This window comes from Diaporthe amygdali, assembly GCF_026229845.1.
Source record: "Diaporthe amygdali strain CAA958 chromosome Unknown NODE_42_length_345209_cov_65_521073, whole genome shotgun sequence".
In the NCBI taxonomy this organism is placed as follows: Eukaryota; Fungi; Ascomycota; class Sordariomycetes; order Diaporthales; family Diaporthaceae; genus Diaporthe; species Diaporthe amygdali.
In genome coordinates, this window is record NW_026517062.1 from 39,298 (window position 1) to 54,122 (window position 14,825).

The 14,825-nt window shown below is 57.7% G+C and overlaps 4 protein-coding genes across 4 annotated transcripts; all 4 read left to right on the plus strand.

The window, feature by feature from the left end:
• Positions 1-831: 831 nt before the first annotated feature.
• On the plus strand, positions 832-4,293 carry J7T55_007059 (uncharacterized protein; the record flags this gene model as incomplete). The annotated part of the gene is made up of 2 exons (XM_053134103.1): positions 832-1,938; positions 1,996-4,293. The coding sequence occupies 2 exons, from the start codon at positions 832-834 to the stop codon at positions 4,291-4,293; spliced, it is 3,405 nt and encodes a 1,134-aa protein (XP_052988010.1).
• A 3,963-nt stretch (positions 4,294-8,256) lies between these two features.
• J7T55_007060 (uncharacterized protein) lies at positions 8,257-8,541 on the plus strand (the record flags this gene model as incomplete). The annotated part of the gene is made up of 1 exon (XM_053134104.1): positions 8,257-8,541. The coding sequence occupies one exon, from the start codon at positions 8,257-8,259 to the stop codon at positions 8,539-8,541; it is 285 nt and encodes a 94-aa protein (XP_052988011.1).
• Positions 8,542-9,717: 1,176 nt separating this feature from the next.
• On the plus strand, positions 9,718-12,160 carry J7T55_007061 (uncharacterized protein; the record flags this gene model as incomplete). The annotated part of the gene is made up of 2 exons (XM_053134105.1): positions 9,718-10,188; positions 10,277-12,160. The coding sequence occupies 2 exons, from the start codon at positions 9,718-9,720 to the stop codon at positions 12,158-12,160; spliced, it is 2,355 nt and encodes a 784-aa protein (XP_052988012.1).
• An 847-nt stretch (positions 12,161-13,007) lies between these two features.
• J7T55_007062 (dihydrodipicolinate synthetase) lies at positions 13,008-14,152 on the plus strand (the record flags this gene model as incomplete). The annotated part of the gene is made up of 3 exons (XM_053134106.1): positions 13,008-13,059; positions 13,191-13,315; positions 13,382-14,152. The coding sequence occupies 3 exons, from the start codon at positions 13,008-13,010 to the stop codon at positions 14,150-14,152; spliced, it is 948 nt and encodes a 315-aa protein (XP_052988013.1).
• Between the last annotated feature and the right edge of the window lie 673 nt (positions 14,153-14,825).

Sequence of the window (14,825 nt, forward strand, 5' to 3'; positions counted from 1 at the left end):
CTCGCTTCGCTCCTCTGCGCCCCCCCAAAACAGCCGGCCACTCTCGTATCCTGTACAGTAACGGTCCCGTACTGCGAGGTCGGCTAGCTCTTCCTCTCCCCCTTCATCCCTCGTCACTTGTCACAATTTGGACGCCTGCTTTTGCTCCTGTCAGCCTTGTCCTGGTCCCTGTCTAGCACAGTCGGCGGCCGTTACACGTAGATCTGCTGTTTGTTTTCTGCGGACACCCAGACCCTCCCAAGAACACCAAGCATGCTGCCATACTTGCATCCCCACAGTACTTGACCTGTACATTCTCTGTCACCACCCATCTCTCCCAGTTAAAGTTGCCCAATCCACTACAGCAACACCTTCATCCGCCCTCCCCATCGAATCTCCCCACCTGGACAACCCTGTCCTATATTGACCGACTAGGATCACAACGCAACGGAACCTCGCTTCTTTGCTTGTCGCCGTCACACCTCTGACCGTCCATGCTCCACCCTGCCCGCCCGTCCGAGCCCGCTCGACGCGTCACAGCTTCTGACGAAATCCCGAACTGAGCCCACACTCCCTCAGCCTGCCCCAGACAAACTGTACACTCGTCCACCAGACGGTCCTCCAACGGTCCATACTCGCCGGTGGGCTCTCCGTTTCGCCAGCCCTCTCTGCCTGTTATACCCTTTGCTGGCTCGCAAGAACTTGTTCCAGCCCTGAGACCTGGTTAGTAGTGTTGTTCTTGTTCCTGTTCTTGCTCATGCCTTTGCCCGTCTCTATGGGCTTGCTTGCTTCCATTTCTCTGCCCTTGAACAAGACTTGACAGACATCGCTCCCGAAATCCGTCTACCCACCATGCCGCTGAGCAAGTCGTCCCGCTCGTCCAAGAGCAGCCGGCCCTCGCTTCTCTCACTGCCCTCGGTACACAGCCTGCTCTCGAATGCCTCCCATGACAGGGACGCCAAGTCTCCTGGAGGCTCCTCGGTAGCGAGGGCGGGCTCGCTAGACACAGTGGGCGATGACGAGTCAGGCGCAAAGAAGCTACAGAGGAGGAAATCGAGACTCAATGTGCTGACGTCGTTCTTTGCGACCCCCAGCTCGCGTGGCTCGACATCCACCGAACCCGCGGCCAGCCTCCGCCCCAAAACCGCACACGAAGCACTGCCTCCTACGCACTTAAGAACAGAACCCATCCCACGAAGACCCGTCGCCTCGACCGTCGAGCTCTCAAACAGGCCTGCCTCCTCATCAGGCAGCCCAAACTCCTCCTCGAACCCCCACGACTCGATCTCTACCATCGACAACTCTCCAGGAGCAGGCGGCCTTGGCATACAGACCCCAGTAACCCAAGTCTCTGATTACGATTTTGACTTTGGCGTCGAACGTACCGAGTCCCCCGAGACAGCTGACACCGGAGCCGAAGCTCAACCCGGCGCCGACATGCCACACGTCATACAGAAACAACAGAGGGCGGTCTCGGCCCACGATGCGCCCCCACCACCGCCGAAGGACCCCTTGCCACAAGAACCCCCACTGACGCCCGTCTCACCGGTCGCGCCCAAATCCAGGGGGAGCGCACGGAGTAGCTCTGCCCATCAGTCCTCGCCTTCCGACAGGAAAGATGGACCCTCAAAACTACAATCAACGAGACGAGCTTCGCCCTCAAACTCGGCGCCACGCGTGAGAAGCAGCTCTGCGCAACCGTCCACGCACAGGGACATCCAAGGCGATGGCTCTCAAGGCGTGACCAGTCCTGCGGATGCAAACTCATATCCCAGGCCCATGTCAAAACAGTCCAATGATGGCGGTGAGAGTCGAGGCAGACTGCGAAGGAGTTGGTTGCCAGGACGGCCGAGCTCGACCTCCAAAGATCTTAAGAAGATGTCGGCGAGCAAGGCGTGGATCCTATCGGCTGATAACCAGGCCGATTATAATACTGCGTTCCTGACAAACAACGAGAAGGTAGGCATTTGAATGTCCTGGAAGGTCTGGGCCAGAGGTAGATGCTGACAATGACAGGTTCCCGAACTCTGGACTGAACATGGCGATGTTCTTGTTTACCTATCCCCCAAGACTAGCGGCAAAGGGCCGTCGTTCAAAGTCTCATCACAAGCCATCGAGGCGTCGATAGTATTCCACGAGTTGATTCAAGGAGAGCTGGAAAGCAGCAGGACCGCAAGGGACAGGTCGAGGAGTTTCAACGGACGTGACAACCTGATGGCTCAGGACGCGGATCGTCTGCCACCACAGCAACAACTTGAGCCTCTGGACGGAGAAGTCCGTCTGTACCTTCCTCCCGCACTCCCGGATCAGCTTGCATCTCAAGATCCGAAGACACAGCCCGAGCTGCAGCGCCTGATTGCGATCCGGAATCTCTTCGCCTTCCTGACCGGGCAGCCGCTCGTGGCGACCAAGTTCCGCCCCACCATCTTCTCCGCATTCCTCGAGATATCGTCGTTGCTGAAGGAGTTCGATTTTATGAGCATGGATGGCACAACCTGGGGGGAGGGTGTTGACATGAGCTTCGGCTTTTACATGTCGCAGCTGTCTCTTGCTGACGTGCGGCACAGCCGTGAAAAGACGCTAGAGGCCGTAATCCTGGGCGAGCGCATGAAATGCTGGGAGCTCTACAACGAGGCTTTCACACACGCAGTCGGCAAATGGCAGGCGATCGTCTCCCTGAAGTCGCCCCTGGCCAAGCAGATATCGCCGGAGGTTTGGCGTCGTCTTGAGCGGTCGAACCTGGACCTGTTGAACCGTCAGCACAATGTCAACTCTCGGTTGGAGGAGTTTGAATTCCCGGCCCTTTTCTCTGGCGTCGCAGCCTCTTCTGAGTTCAAGGACGTGCGCTGGAACCGTTGGAAGTCGGCCTTCTCGAGGATGCGGGGTTTCACGCTTGGATACTACAAGTCCCTGTTCGGAGCCTGGCCGCCCAAGGCGAGGAGCAAGAAGAACCCCTTCTCGGAGAGCGGCCTGAACAGACTCGTCCTGAAGACGCTGTATGCGGACCTGTCATCACTGTATGACCTCCTGGTGGACCGCGACTCGGTCACGCCCCGCGTTATTGACCAAGCCGTCGACGATGTCTCCAACAAGGAGTCCAACGAGCACATCAAGGCCCTGCGGAAGCTGCTCACAGAGTTTGACCAGTCGTCACCACCGGTCCTGCCTCCCATCCCCTACGACGTCCCCATGCTGCCGACCATGAAGACCGTGCAGGTCAAATACGACGAGATGAAAGAAAAGGACCAGCTCAAGTTCGACCGCAGCATCAAGGACCATGAGCTCCAGCTCATCATGCACAAGTCCTACAACTTCGACACGGACACCATGAAATCGCCCTTCCTCCAACAATTCAAGGATTTCGACCACGACCAGGCCAAGGGCAAGTCTCAGGCCGAGCTCTTCGACAACCGGTTCGGCAACTGGCTCTTCCTCTACGTGGTCATCCAGTCGCTGCCGCTGCTCGTCATCGACGCGCCCGAGCTCCGCTTCACCGAGGGCGTGGAGTACTTCCTCTGCCAGCCTCCAATGGGCAACCCGCCCTGGCTCGAGGAGGCAGGCGAGATCCGCAAAGCCTGGTACCAGCTGCCCGGGTCACAAGTCAAGGTCGAACTCTCGGCCGACGTGGTTATGTTTTCCGTCGAAGGCACCTTCGAGCGCTCACACTGCTGGGAGGCCGCCAGGACGTGGGAGGAGGCCAAGGTGAACGGCGCCGCCGCCGGGCTGGTCGGGATGCAACCACCACCAGCGATCACCGACGCCCCGGCCGCCCTTCCTTATTCACCGCTGGAAGCCCCGCGCGCTGTGTTCGAGGACAACGATCCCGTGATGGGCCTGGGCGGCACCGGTGGCTACCACAGCAGCAATGGCGGCTCGCCCATGAGCTCCGCACCAGCATCACCAGCCTCAGGCCCACAGAGGCGCGTCATCTCGCCGGGCAGTGGCCTAGCCGCGGGTCGCGGAGCCGGCTCCAACTTCCGTGCAAGCTTCGCGGGCCTGTCCGCCCTCGAGCCACTGCCGCCGCCTGTAGGCGCCGCGCCCGTGGACCGCCGCTCGAGCCGCGTGTACAGCTTCCAGGTGGCACAGCGGCAGGACTCTCTGGGGCCCGAGCGGCCGCAGAGCTCCGGCGACTCCGCGCCGGGCTCCATCCGGAACGCCAAGTCGGTCGATAACCTCCGCGGCCAGTCGCCCGCACGCAAGCCCGTCGGCGGCCACGGCCACAGCCACAACCTCAGCAGCACCTTCGACGACATCCTCAAGGACATGAGCAACCAGCAGAAGCCGGCCAAGCAAAAGAAGAAGTTCGGGTTCTAGGCGATCCCGGAAGACCTTTCTGAGCACGAGCACGGCGGAATGTCTGAGGCTGGAGGCGGTGGTGTGACCGGCAATCACCACGAAGCAGAAGCGAAAATAGTTGTGGGAGACGTCAAACCCAAGACTCGAAGCGTGAGCTTCCAATTTTGAGTTGAATTACTAGGGGGAAGGTCGGAAAGGGAGGCAGGGGAATCTGATAAGGAAAGGGAGGACGTATGCGCCCATCCCTTGCCCTGGCGTTCTGAGTCATCATCTTCATCCATCACCATTGTCCGTTCTGCGCATTTTCAAAATTCACAAACCAAAAAAGCATGGCGGTCATGTGAGGGAACGGAAGGGTCATGTCTGCCTTTTGCCTTTTTTTTTGCCCGCGGAGGAACAAAATGAAGAAGCGTGTATTGGACATATCACGCGTCACGCATCGCGTCTAGATGAGGAGTCGGCTTATTGCTTGTCATGGCATATTGTAATACTCTAGTACAGTGGATTTGTGTGCACCTGGAAATACCTGTTGGTTGGGATGGGAATATCCGGAGTAGATAGAGCAATGGCATTATCTTGCACATCAAGTGACTGCAGTTGCGACGAGTGACGGGGTGTGCTGTGCTTCCCATCAGAGACAGCCTGGGGCTGCTGTTGAGCAACATGTCATCCAGGTGTGATGCCGCGTAATACAAAGCCGCACCGAGTGAACCGACTACCCTCGTCGCCAGCTGGTTCCACGGAACGCAGACGGTGGTGCCTACAGTTAGAACCCAACACCTACCTCAACACAAAAGCTTACGTCTATCTTGATCGTTGTCCCCTCGACCGAGCTCTTCGTCTCACCCGCGCGAGAAACCTCGGCGCAACGATGCCACGCTCCCACCACCGGCTGGGTCTCTGGTCACTGTCGGCATCCCTCCAGTGGCGCGGGTGCACGCCTCGAGAGACCAGTCGTGCGCAGTCGGCGCAGCAGGCCGTGAAGAACGCCCTATCCTCAAGGGTCTCTACAGTCTGCATCACACACCGCCCAGGCCTACCGCCGCCCAGAGTCCTGGCACCGAAGCATAGCTCAATGCGCCCCGGCTCGGGGTCCCAGTACATTGGGATGCTGCAGTGTTTGCAATAGTAACGGGGTTTGAACTCCCAGCAGCACATCTGGTTGGATGTGTGTAAACGTACCTACAGATGGATGGGGCCAGGCGGGCCGGCTGTTTGTTTGAGAAGGGACAGGGCTCGTCTGTCGTTCTTCTTGTTCTGAAAATATCAGAACCAGGGTAGCTCATGTGGGCTGTCTGTTTCGATTGGCCCAACGGGCTAGCTGAGGCTCGGCAGGAATTGTTTCTGGTGGTCAATGTGTCTGTTTGCTTCAGACGAGGTTCGTCCCAGGGCGAGGCACTGTTGGTGAGAGATAGATTCGACATCTAGTTCTGTCTGGTCCTTGGCGGCCGTCATGACGGAATTGTGGAATTATCTTTATTTAGACAACCTCCCAATGTTTGTGCAAGGTGACATGTAGATTGCATCAAGATGACTGAAATAGAGTCGGACGGAGTCGTTGCGGAATCAGACCTGTCAAGGTGGCTTGGCAACACACATTGGATACGGTGGCACCTGTCGAAGACTCGGAAGAAGACAAGCTGTTTGAGAGATTGGACTGTACCTTGCCGGCAGTCACTTGGACGAGTGAGTCCTCCTCAGTATGATTGTGCTTCCGGGCCTGACAAATCTTTGTGGTTACTACGGAAACTGGTAACGGCCTGAAATGATAGCTACTGCCGATGTGCCGATACGCCGCTGTGTACGCGCACAAGTGATGCGAGAAGCGTGGTGTTGTCCGACTGAAATCACGTACCGGTGTGCTGTGTGGTGCAGGTGGCACATGCTTGCGAAGATCTTCGGCTCGCGGGTCGTATCCAATTGGCAGTGCTGATACAAATGTCAAACACCAGCCGATGTCCGCAATGCAAGTCCGGTGGAGCTTGCCACAAAGCCTACAGGTGGGCGGCCGTCTGAAGTACCAGTGACTTATTTGTTTTTGCACTCTGTGCAGTAATCCAAGGACGATTGTGCCGAACATTGCCTCAGTTATCGTATGTCAAACAAGCAGGATTACATTGCCAGCTGGCTGTGGTAATCGAGACCCGTCTTGGAAGCACACAATTGGAGGATCAGCGGCAATGTCTGAGACGTCAAACGACAAGCTTTTGGACAAGGCATTGATCGGATTTATAAATAGCGTTGTTGTTCAACAAAGGCCAAGAGCTGCCAGCCCTACGGAAATGAAGCTTTTCGGGCGAGACCACGAAGCTTGAGGGGGGGAGGGGACCCATCGCTGGGGAACAGGCCAGAAATGCTGGAGAGAAAAGGCTTGGGAGCGTCGTGCGACTTTCTTGGCCATGCCGCCCATGTGCGTGCCGCGGCGTGGATCTCTACGCACTGCATGAGAAGTGAGAAGCACGCAGACCAAAGAAGCTAGAGGTAGCCAAGATCTGGAGCCAGATCGGCCCATTAAGTCGGTGCTTCCAAGATTAGCAGAGTCGAGAATGCGCGCAGTAACACAATAGTGGACAGGCAGTACTGTAAGCCTGCTGTTGGCCCGGACGATGGAAACAACGCTCTCGGACCCCGGACTTGGTCGTTTCGAGTCTGAGCGGATGTTTCTAGAGGCGCCCAGACGCAGAGGCATGTTGACCCCGTAATTAATTTGAGCGTCACGGCGGCATCATGGGCGTTTTCCGTTCGCGGGCTTTGAGCAACAGGGCGAACCCTAACATTGGCAGTGCGCGAAGCTATTGGAAGCGTGTGCCTGTCTTGAGTCGGTGCCCGGGTGGAACGGGCAAGGAAATAAGGTTTCTCACGGTGGGGCGCTCGCTTCAGTGGTGAGGACGACGTTGTTCGGCGGGAGGGGGGGAGGCCCGATCAATGTATGGGTTCATGTCGACAGCCCGACAATTTTTAGACTTCAACCAGACCTTGGGGCGGAGATTTTGTTAAAGCCAAACAAGCAACTTCAAGGTTTGGTGACGCGTAACACTGGATCTTCGAGTGCCCGCCTTGGTAATGGCGATCGGGTCGAAAACGGACATGGACATTTCAACACGGGGGTCCTTGACTCGACAACCCGGCAGTCGCCATGCCGGGCCCCGTTGAGGCTCTAGGGGGGTTGGGTTGGTGGGCGGGATGGTTTACTAACAGCATCCTCCTTGAAAATGCCCGAGTACTGCGTACATGACTTGATTGGTTTCGGAGCACGTAAAGACTTCACGTTGACGCTGCGGCACGGCCGCGTGTCCCGAAGAGCACAACGAAGAAAGCCAAAGAGTCAGAGCGAGGGTGAGAGCCGAGATGGGACGATGGTTCATTCGTTTGGTGGGCGGTCAGGTCACGAGCTGAGCAGGATCAAGTCGCACTGCACTGCACGGCACTGCCCTGCCCAACCCAACCCAACCTGCGGTTGTCAACGGTCGGGACACTAGCCACACAAGTCCAGCTGAAGCTAGGTCACAGGAGCAGGAGGAGCCAGCCATGGTTGAAGCAGGCTAGCCAGCGGCTGCAAGGTTCGCTCAAGCTCACTGCGGTCCGTGGTTGCGACGCTGAACCAGGCAGGTCTGGAACATCTGCTTGGAGGAAGAGGTCGCCAACGGGGAGTTAGGCTAGCAGGCTAACAAATCAAATACTATTGGGCTTTTTCTGAAGTGTCTCGCAAAGATTGCTCGTTGCTTGCTGATGCTGGTTTGGCGATTGTCTCCGGTGGGCGGTCGAGGGCTCTGCCTTGGATGGCTGACGGGCTGCCCTGACTGTCTGACTGACTGATTGACTGACTGACTGACTGCAGAAAGGTGGAGGAGAAGGATTCGCAGGGGGCGGTACAAGCAACTATTGCCCCGCGATTGTGCTAGGTTCCCGAGGTAGGTACGAGGCACGAGGTACGAGGTACCTAGTCTTCTTACTCTTCCTGCTTGTTGGACCCAACACACGATGGACAGACAAGGCAAGCGCGACGTACTGTACATGTACGCATACGCATACGCAGCACGGTACCAAGGTAGTGCAGCAGCACAAGGAGGTCGCGCGGAAAGGACGGGGCAGATCCGGCGCCTCCCTTGTTTCCGAATTGCCGTGACGTGTGAGGAGGCAGCAGCAGCAGCAGCAGCAGCAGCAGCAAGCACCAGACTCAGCAGGGACAGAAGCAGCAGCAATAGTCCGAGGAAGGAGCAGCAAGAGGAGGAGGCGGAGGCCAGGAGGAGGGGGGAGGGATGGTGATGGAAACAAAAGCAGAGCGACAGAAAAGACAGATAGATGGACACAGACAGACAGAGATGCAGGCGAAGCGCAATGTGTAATGTAATCCCTGGGTGTAATGTAATCAATCAATCAATCACTCAATCATGTACATCGATCGCATGGACTAGATACACACTGACTGTACTGTACTGTACTGGCAACTGCTGCGGACCGGTCGGTCGGTCGGTCGGTGGTGGTGGTGGTGGTGGTGGTGGTGTTGATTGACAGTTGACTGACCGTCCTGTCGCGCAGCTTGTTTGATCCCAAGTGTTTCTCCCTCTCTCTTCACCAACTCTCCCGTCCCTGTTCCCTCTCCTTCCCATCGATCCATCCTCCACTCCGTCACCCGTCAATGATCACCCGTGGCCCCTTCTCAAGTGCTCGCTGTATCAGGTTTCACACTTGGACTTTCTCCATCATTCTCCCCCTGCACAACCCCAAACAATACCAAACCCACCCAGCAGCAAGCCTGCCCCATTTCCCAAAACCAACCTGTCGCCTCGACCCGTCCACCCGTCCAGGTCCTACACGCGGCTTTCCGTCCTGACAGTGTACTTCTTTTCCTCTTGGCAAGTCTTGTCTTGCCTTGGCATGCCGCTCAACGAACCCTTTCCTTTCTTCTATACATCATTCTTCCCGGCACTCGGCAGCCCACGCGAGCCTCCTCCAAGCTGACCGACGCCAAACTGCTCTGCCTCAGCTGTGTGTGGTGTGTGTGGTGTGCGTGCGTGTGTGAGCCTCTCAGCGTGTGTGTGCGCACTCGTGCGTGCGTGTGTGTGTGGCGGCATTCTGTCTTCACCCCTCTCCCCGATTCTCCTCACCTTTCGCCGCTGTCTTCGTCGCCTCTGGTGGCTCAGCTCTAGGCCAAGACTTTTGGAGGGGACAACCGGCACTTTTGATGGACTCGGCCTTTCCTAGCTGTTTGTCAGTCTGTCATTGATCTATCTAATCGCCACCCTCGCTCGTCGCCCAGGGCGATCCACTGCCCCTACGGATACCGACCGACACGATAACAACATTACGACACCGACCCGAGTCCGACACCCACCAACTCCAGTCAATCTGGAACCCACCGACACCTTCCGCACGGCACGGCACGGGGACGACGAGGCCACCCCGTCGCGAGCCCCCCCGTGATCCCCAAGTCTTGCACAGATGGTAGCCCTATCCGGGACCAGCAACGCCTCGACCACGCTGGAAGACCAACAACCCTCGAGCCGCTCTTTCTTCTCCAGGTTCGCCCTGCCCATCCGCTCCAGGAGCACCCGCAACGTCGTCGACTTCCACATCCGCCCGGCCGAACCTCATCGCAAGTACGGCGCCGGCGACAATGTGAAGGGCGCAGTCGTCCTCACCCTCGTCAAACCCATCCGCGTCACCCACCTGACTGTCGCCCTGCGTGGCTACGTGCGGGTTTACAAGAACCCAAATGCCGCCAACGAGCCCGTCAACCCCCCCGAGTTCGACTCGGACGGCATCTCTCAGTTCAGGTTTCTCGGCAATGGCTACGCCTCTTTATTTCAGGATGAGCAGGTCCTATGCGCCGACGGGAGACTGGAATCGGGCAGATACGAATTTAATTTCGACCTCTTGTTTCCCGAGAAGGACCTGCCCAGCAGTATTGATGTAAGCGCCCGCATTTCCGAAATGTGTTTTTCTTCCCGGGCGCATTCCTGCTCTTTTCACAGGGGCTTGATTTACTAACCTGGTGTAGTTCGAGCGAGGGAGCATTGGATACACAATTGTAGCGACGCTGACAAGGCCGACTTCCATAAATGCGACAACAAGTTGCGACCGCAAAATCGAGCTGGTGGAGCAGGTTGATGTTGGTGTCCTGCCGGCGCCCCGTCCACGGACCATCTACCTGCAGCCCATCTCCAAAAAGTCAAAAAAGAAAAGACCAGCCGGTTCAACTGTATCTGAGAGGGGAACAGCGATCGCAGCAGAGGGTGCTGGCGAGTCGTCCTCAGATTTTGACTCGACACGAGCGGTAGAGACCTCAACAGAAGGATCCCTCGTTGCGGACGACGCAAATCAGGATGCGCATCAGAATCCGAGGAGCCCTGTCAATAGCGACCTCAGAAGTGAAGTGAGCGGGGATAGTGCTGTGAGCGGCAGCACCGGTCTGAGCTCGAGAGAGCGCGCCGACCCAAACCAGCCTGGGAGCCTGGGGACAGTTCAGGCTGGCGTGGCGAAGAGATCAGTCTCCTCAAAAGACAAGACGATTACAACAACCATCGAGCTCATGAAGAGCGGGTGCTTACCAGGCGACACAATATCTGTCAAGGTAGATGTACAGCATACGAAGCGAATAAAAAGCCTGTACGGAGTTATTGTCACTCTGTACAGGCAGGGCCGCGTGGACTCAGCACCACCGGTAGCCCTGTTCAAAAACATATCGAAGGAAGAACAGCGAAGGCTGGAGAAGGAGGAATACTACCCAAAGTCAAAGACTGGCCTGGGCGGGCTGTCATTATCATCGGCTGGCACATGCAGCGTGTTCCGGAAAGACCTCTCGCAGGCATTCAGCCCGCTGATTATCGACCCTGCCACCCTGACTGCGAGCGTGACGACCTCTGTCAGGGTCCCTGAGAACTCGTTCCCCTCAATACGGGGAGTTCCTGGGGAGATGATCAGTTTCAAGTACAGGCTTGAAGTGATTGTGGATCTCGGCGGCAAGCTTGCGAACGCGATACAGATTCAACAAAACCCAAGGGTTGGTCCGGCTGCTGGCGTGCTGACGTCGGGCAGGGAGGTAGCGGCTGTTCTCGCATCATTTGACGGCAGCTTGGTCAACACAGACCCCTTGAAGCGAGAGAAAGGTGTTATTTACGATTCTTTCGAGGTGGTGGTGGGGACCACGGATACCAGCCGGCGTGGAAAGGCGGTCTCGTCACCTTCAAACTTGATCCAGGATGGCGCGGCGTACAACGAAAACGGGGCGTGGCCTGCAGGATGGGAAGACGACGGCTACGGTCCGGAAGAAGAATACACACAGGAATACGTCCCATACCCCGGGGAGTCCGCAGCTCAATACCCATACTGGAACGGAGGGTCTCACGGGCCAGCCGATCCAGCACCACATTATATACCACCACCTCCAGACTTCCCAGATGAGAGAGGTCTCTCGGAAAAGGAAAGGGTACGAAGAGCGGAGCAGAGACTATTGCCCAGCCAACCAGATGCGCCAGCACATACAGCGGGACCGTCAGCGCCTCCACTTGATGGCGACGACGACGGTGCCGGCCCATCTGCTCCCACGGCACCTTCGGCCCCACCGCCACTACCGCCCGCGGAGGCGGCTCCATCAGCGCCAACGCTTGACGATCTAGCAGCCGGGCCATCCGGGCCGAACGGCGGCCCGGCGGACGACAAGCAGGAGCTCGAGCGGCGGAGGTTACTGGCAGAAGCAAGCGCACCGCCCGAGTTCCCTGCGGATGATGACGCTGGGGTGGGAAGCAGCGCCGGGCCCAGTGCGCCGCCAATGGTCGACGGGCCGTCCGCACCGATCCTCACGGAAGAGGAAGAGTACGGAAGGTATTTCTCGCATCAGGCCCCTGCAAGCTCGTCGGAACCTTTGCCGGCGTATCAACGGTGACAGGTATGGGATTTACGGAGCGAGGTGACGTTGAGTCCAAGTTCAAGAGCTTGGCCATTGGACCATTAGTTGGCCTTTCTAGGTGGTGGTCACACCAAGACGGTGGCGTTTTCTGGCGGCTCATTTACATGCATATAGGCTTGCGGGTGTGCGGAATTTACAAGATATCACGGGAGTTTTTCACGGCGGAAGGCGTAGCGTAGCATATAGGAGTAATGTAATCCAGCGCGGACTTGATCATGCTCTTGGGTCATGCGCAACACCTGTCTTTTTGATAAAGTGCCTCGAGTCCACGCGCTTAGTATGTTTCGATGAGAGAAAGAGCGCAGAGGAAAATTATGTGATCACCATGCTCTGTTCAAGACTGGCAGACTCTGGTGAGTGTTAGTTTCGGGATGGACGATGGTGGTGAAGGAGGATATCATGCGGGGTCCGTTTCTGTACCTGGACACGCTCTTGGGCAGATAGATAGTGGTCAGTGTGCACGAGATCGATTCAGTTAGCAAGGAAGCCTCCTCTCGCCCAGACGTCCCAAATGCAGCAGTCCCGCGGAAGACGAGCCACTGCCCATTTGCCGGTCTCCGGTGCCAACGTCCCGGTACCGCTAATAACCGCGCCGGCTCCGTGATCGGCTGGGGGGTCAACTGCTCGGGCACGTCCTCCGCAATGGCGTTGCTCCTCCGTTCGGTATGGATTGACCCGCCCCTGCCTTTCAACTGGGACTCTCCCCTCACTCTGATCAAGTCGCTGCTGTCAGTCGATCCAGGTGCATTCTGTTTCCCTAGTTTGATCACTTCAAAGACATAGTTCAGACTCAATACTACCTGTTGGAACGCATACACTCAACATGGCGCCCTCAAAGATCCCCCCTAGTGGCGTGTGGTGCCCGGCCGTGACGTGTAAGTCAACTTCGTCCCCACTGGAATCGCTGGCCTGAGAGTGTCTCTCACAGATCTGCCACACTCGCGGCAGCCTGTAGCTCATGAATTATACTGTCAACAACATGGATTGCTGACTCTGTGAATGCCAGTGTTTAATCCTGATACTGACACCCTGGAACTTGAGTCCCAAGCAAAGTACTACTCTTACCTCGCCAAATCAGGGCTGACCGGGCTGGTCATCCTCGGCACAAATGCGGAGACATTCCTCCTGACTGTGAGTACCCAGACAGAATATTGACAGCGAGAGCACTCCGCTAATACCTGTGTCCCAACCGTGAAGCGGGAGGAGCGCAAAGAGCTGCTCGCCACGGCGCGGAAAGCCCTCGGGCCAGACTACCCCATCATGGCGGGTGTGGGGGGCCACTCGACGCGGCAGGTGCTCGAGTTCATCGACGACGCGGCGGCGGCGGGGGCCAACTACGTGCTGTGCCTGCCGCCGGGCTACTTCGGCAAGCAGACGACGCCGGCGGTGATCGAGCGCTTCTTCGACGACGTGGCGGCCGAGAGCAAGCTGCCCATCGTCATCTACAACTTCCCGGGCGTGTGCAACGGCATCGACCTGGACTCGGGCACCATCACCAAGCTGGCGCGCAAGCACGCCAACATCGTGGGCGTCAAGCTGACGTGCGGGTCGGTGGCCAAGATCGTGCGCCTGGCGGCCGTGCTGCCGCCCGACGAGTTTGCCACCTTTGGCGGGCAGTCCGACTTCCTGCTGGGCGGGCTGCACAGCGGCTCGGCGGGGTGCATCGCGGGCTTCGCCAACGTGTTCCCGCGGTCCATCTCGCGCATGTACCGGCTGTGGCAGGAGGGCAAGACGGACGAGGCGCTGGCGCTGCACCGCAAGGCCGCGCTGGCCGAGCAGCCGTGCAAGAGCGGCATCGCGGCCGTCAAGTACGCGGCCTCGATCCACTCGGCCAAGTTCGCCGGCCTGGGCGACGAGGCGGACAAGTTCAAGCCCCGCAGGCCGTACCTGGAGCCGTCGGCCGACGAGAAGAAGGTGATCCAGGAGACGCTCAAGGAGCTAGCGGAGATTGAGGCGGGGCTGGCGTGAGGCTCATGTTCTTTTGGTCATTTTCTTGACGCATCGCAGTAGAGTAGATAGAGTGGCGGCGCATGCAGAGGCAAATGTCAATGCGAGATACTTTGTCATTCTTATAGCACCAGGAGGCAAGCCCTCGTACTCGTAAAACGCTGCAAGACGGCTCCACTGCGTATGTCTCGTGGGCGCCCATCGCCATGTCTCACATCGCACAGCACATTGCCTGTGGAATGGCTGTGGCTGCGACCGATTTAGAACAGACAGCCGTGCTCGTGATGTGCGTACGTGGGTTTGATATAGATCACTCTCGTTCAACAACAAGCGAGACGACCTCTGCTCGGGCCCTCTATGATTGCAGGTCTGCACCAATGGAGTGACCACAGCCTCGAAGGTGATAGAGAGAGCCCGGGTCTGCCTGCATTGGTAGCTACCACTTGCAATAGACCACGTCAGCACGTATGGATGCGGCAGGAGGGGCTGAAGGTGACAGACAGCATGCAGGCCAGCCGTTTGAACTGCAGCTCATCTTGCTCATCTTGCTCCTCGGGTGATCTGCTTCGGAGCCCCTCTGTATGGGTATATGTTTGTCAATGACAAGCCTTGGCCGCATGTGTGTACCCTAGGCAAAAGCTGGACGGTGAGCTCATCCGGTGGGTAGCGCTGGATCCTGCGACAATCTCGTGCA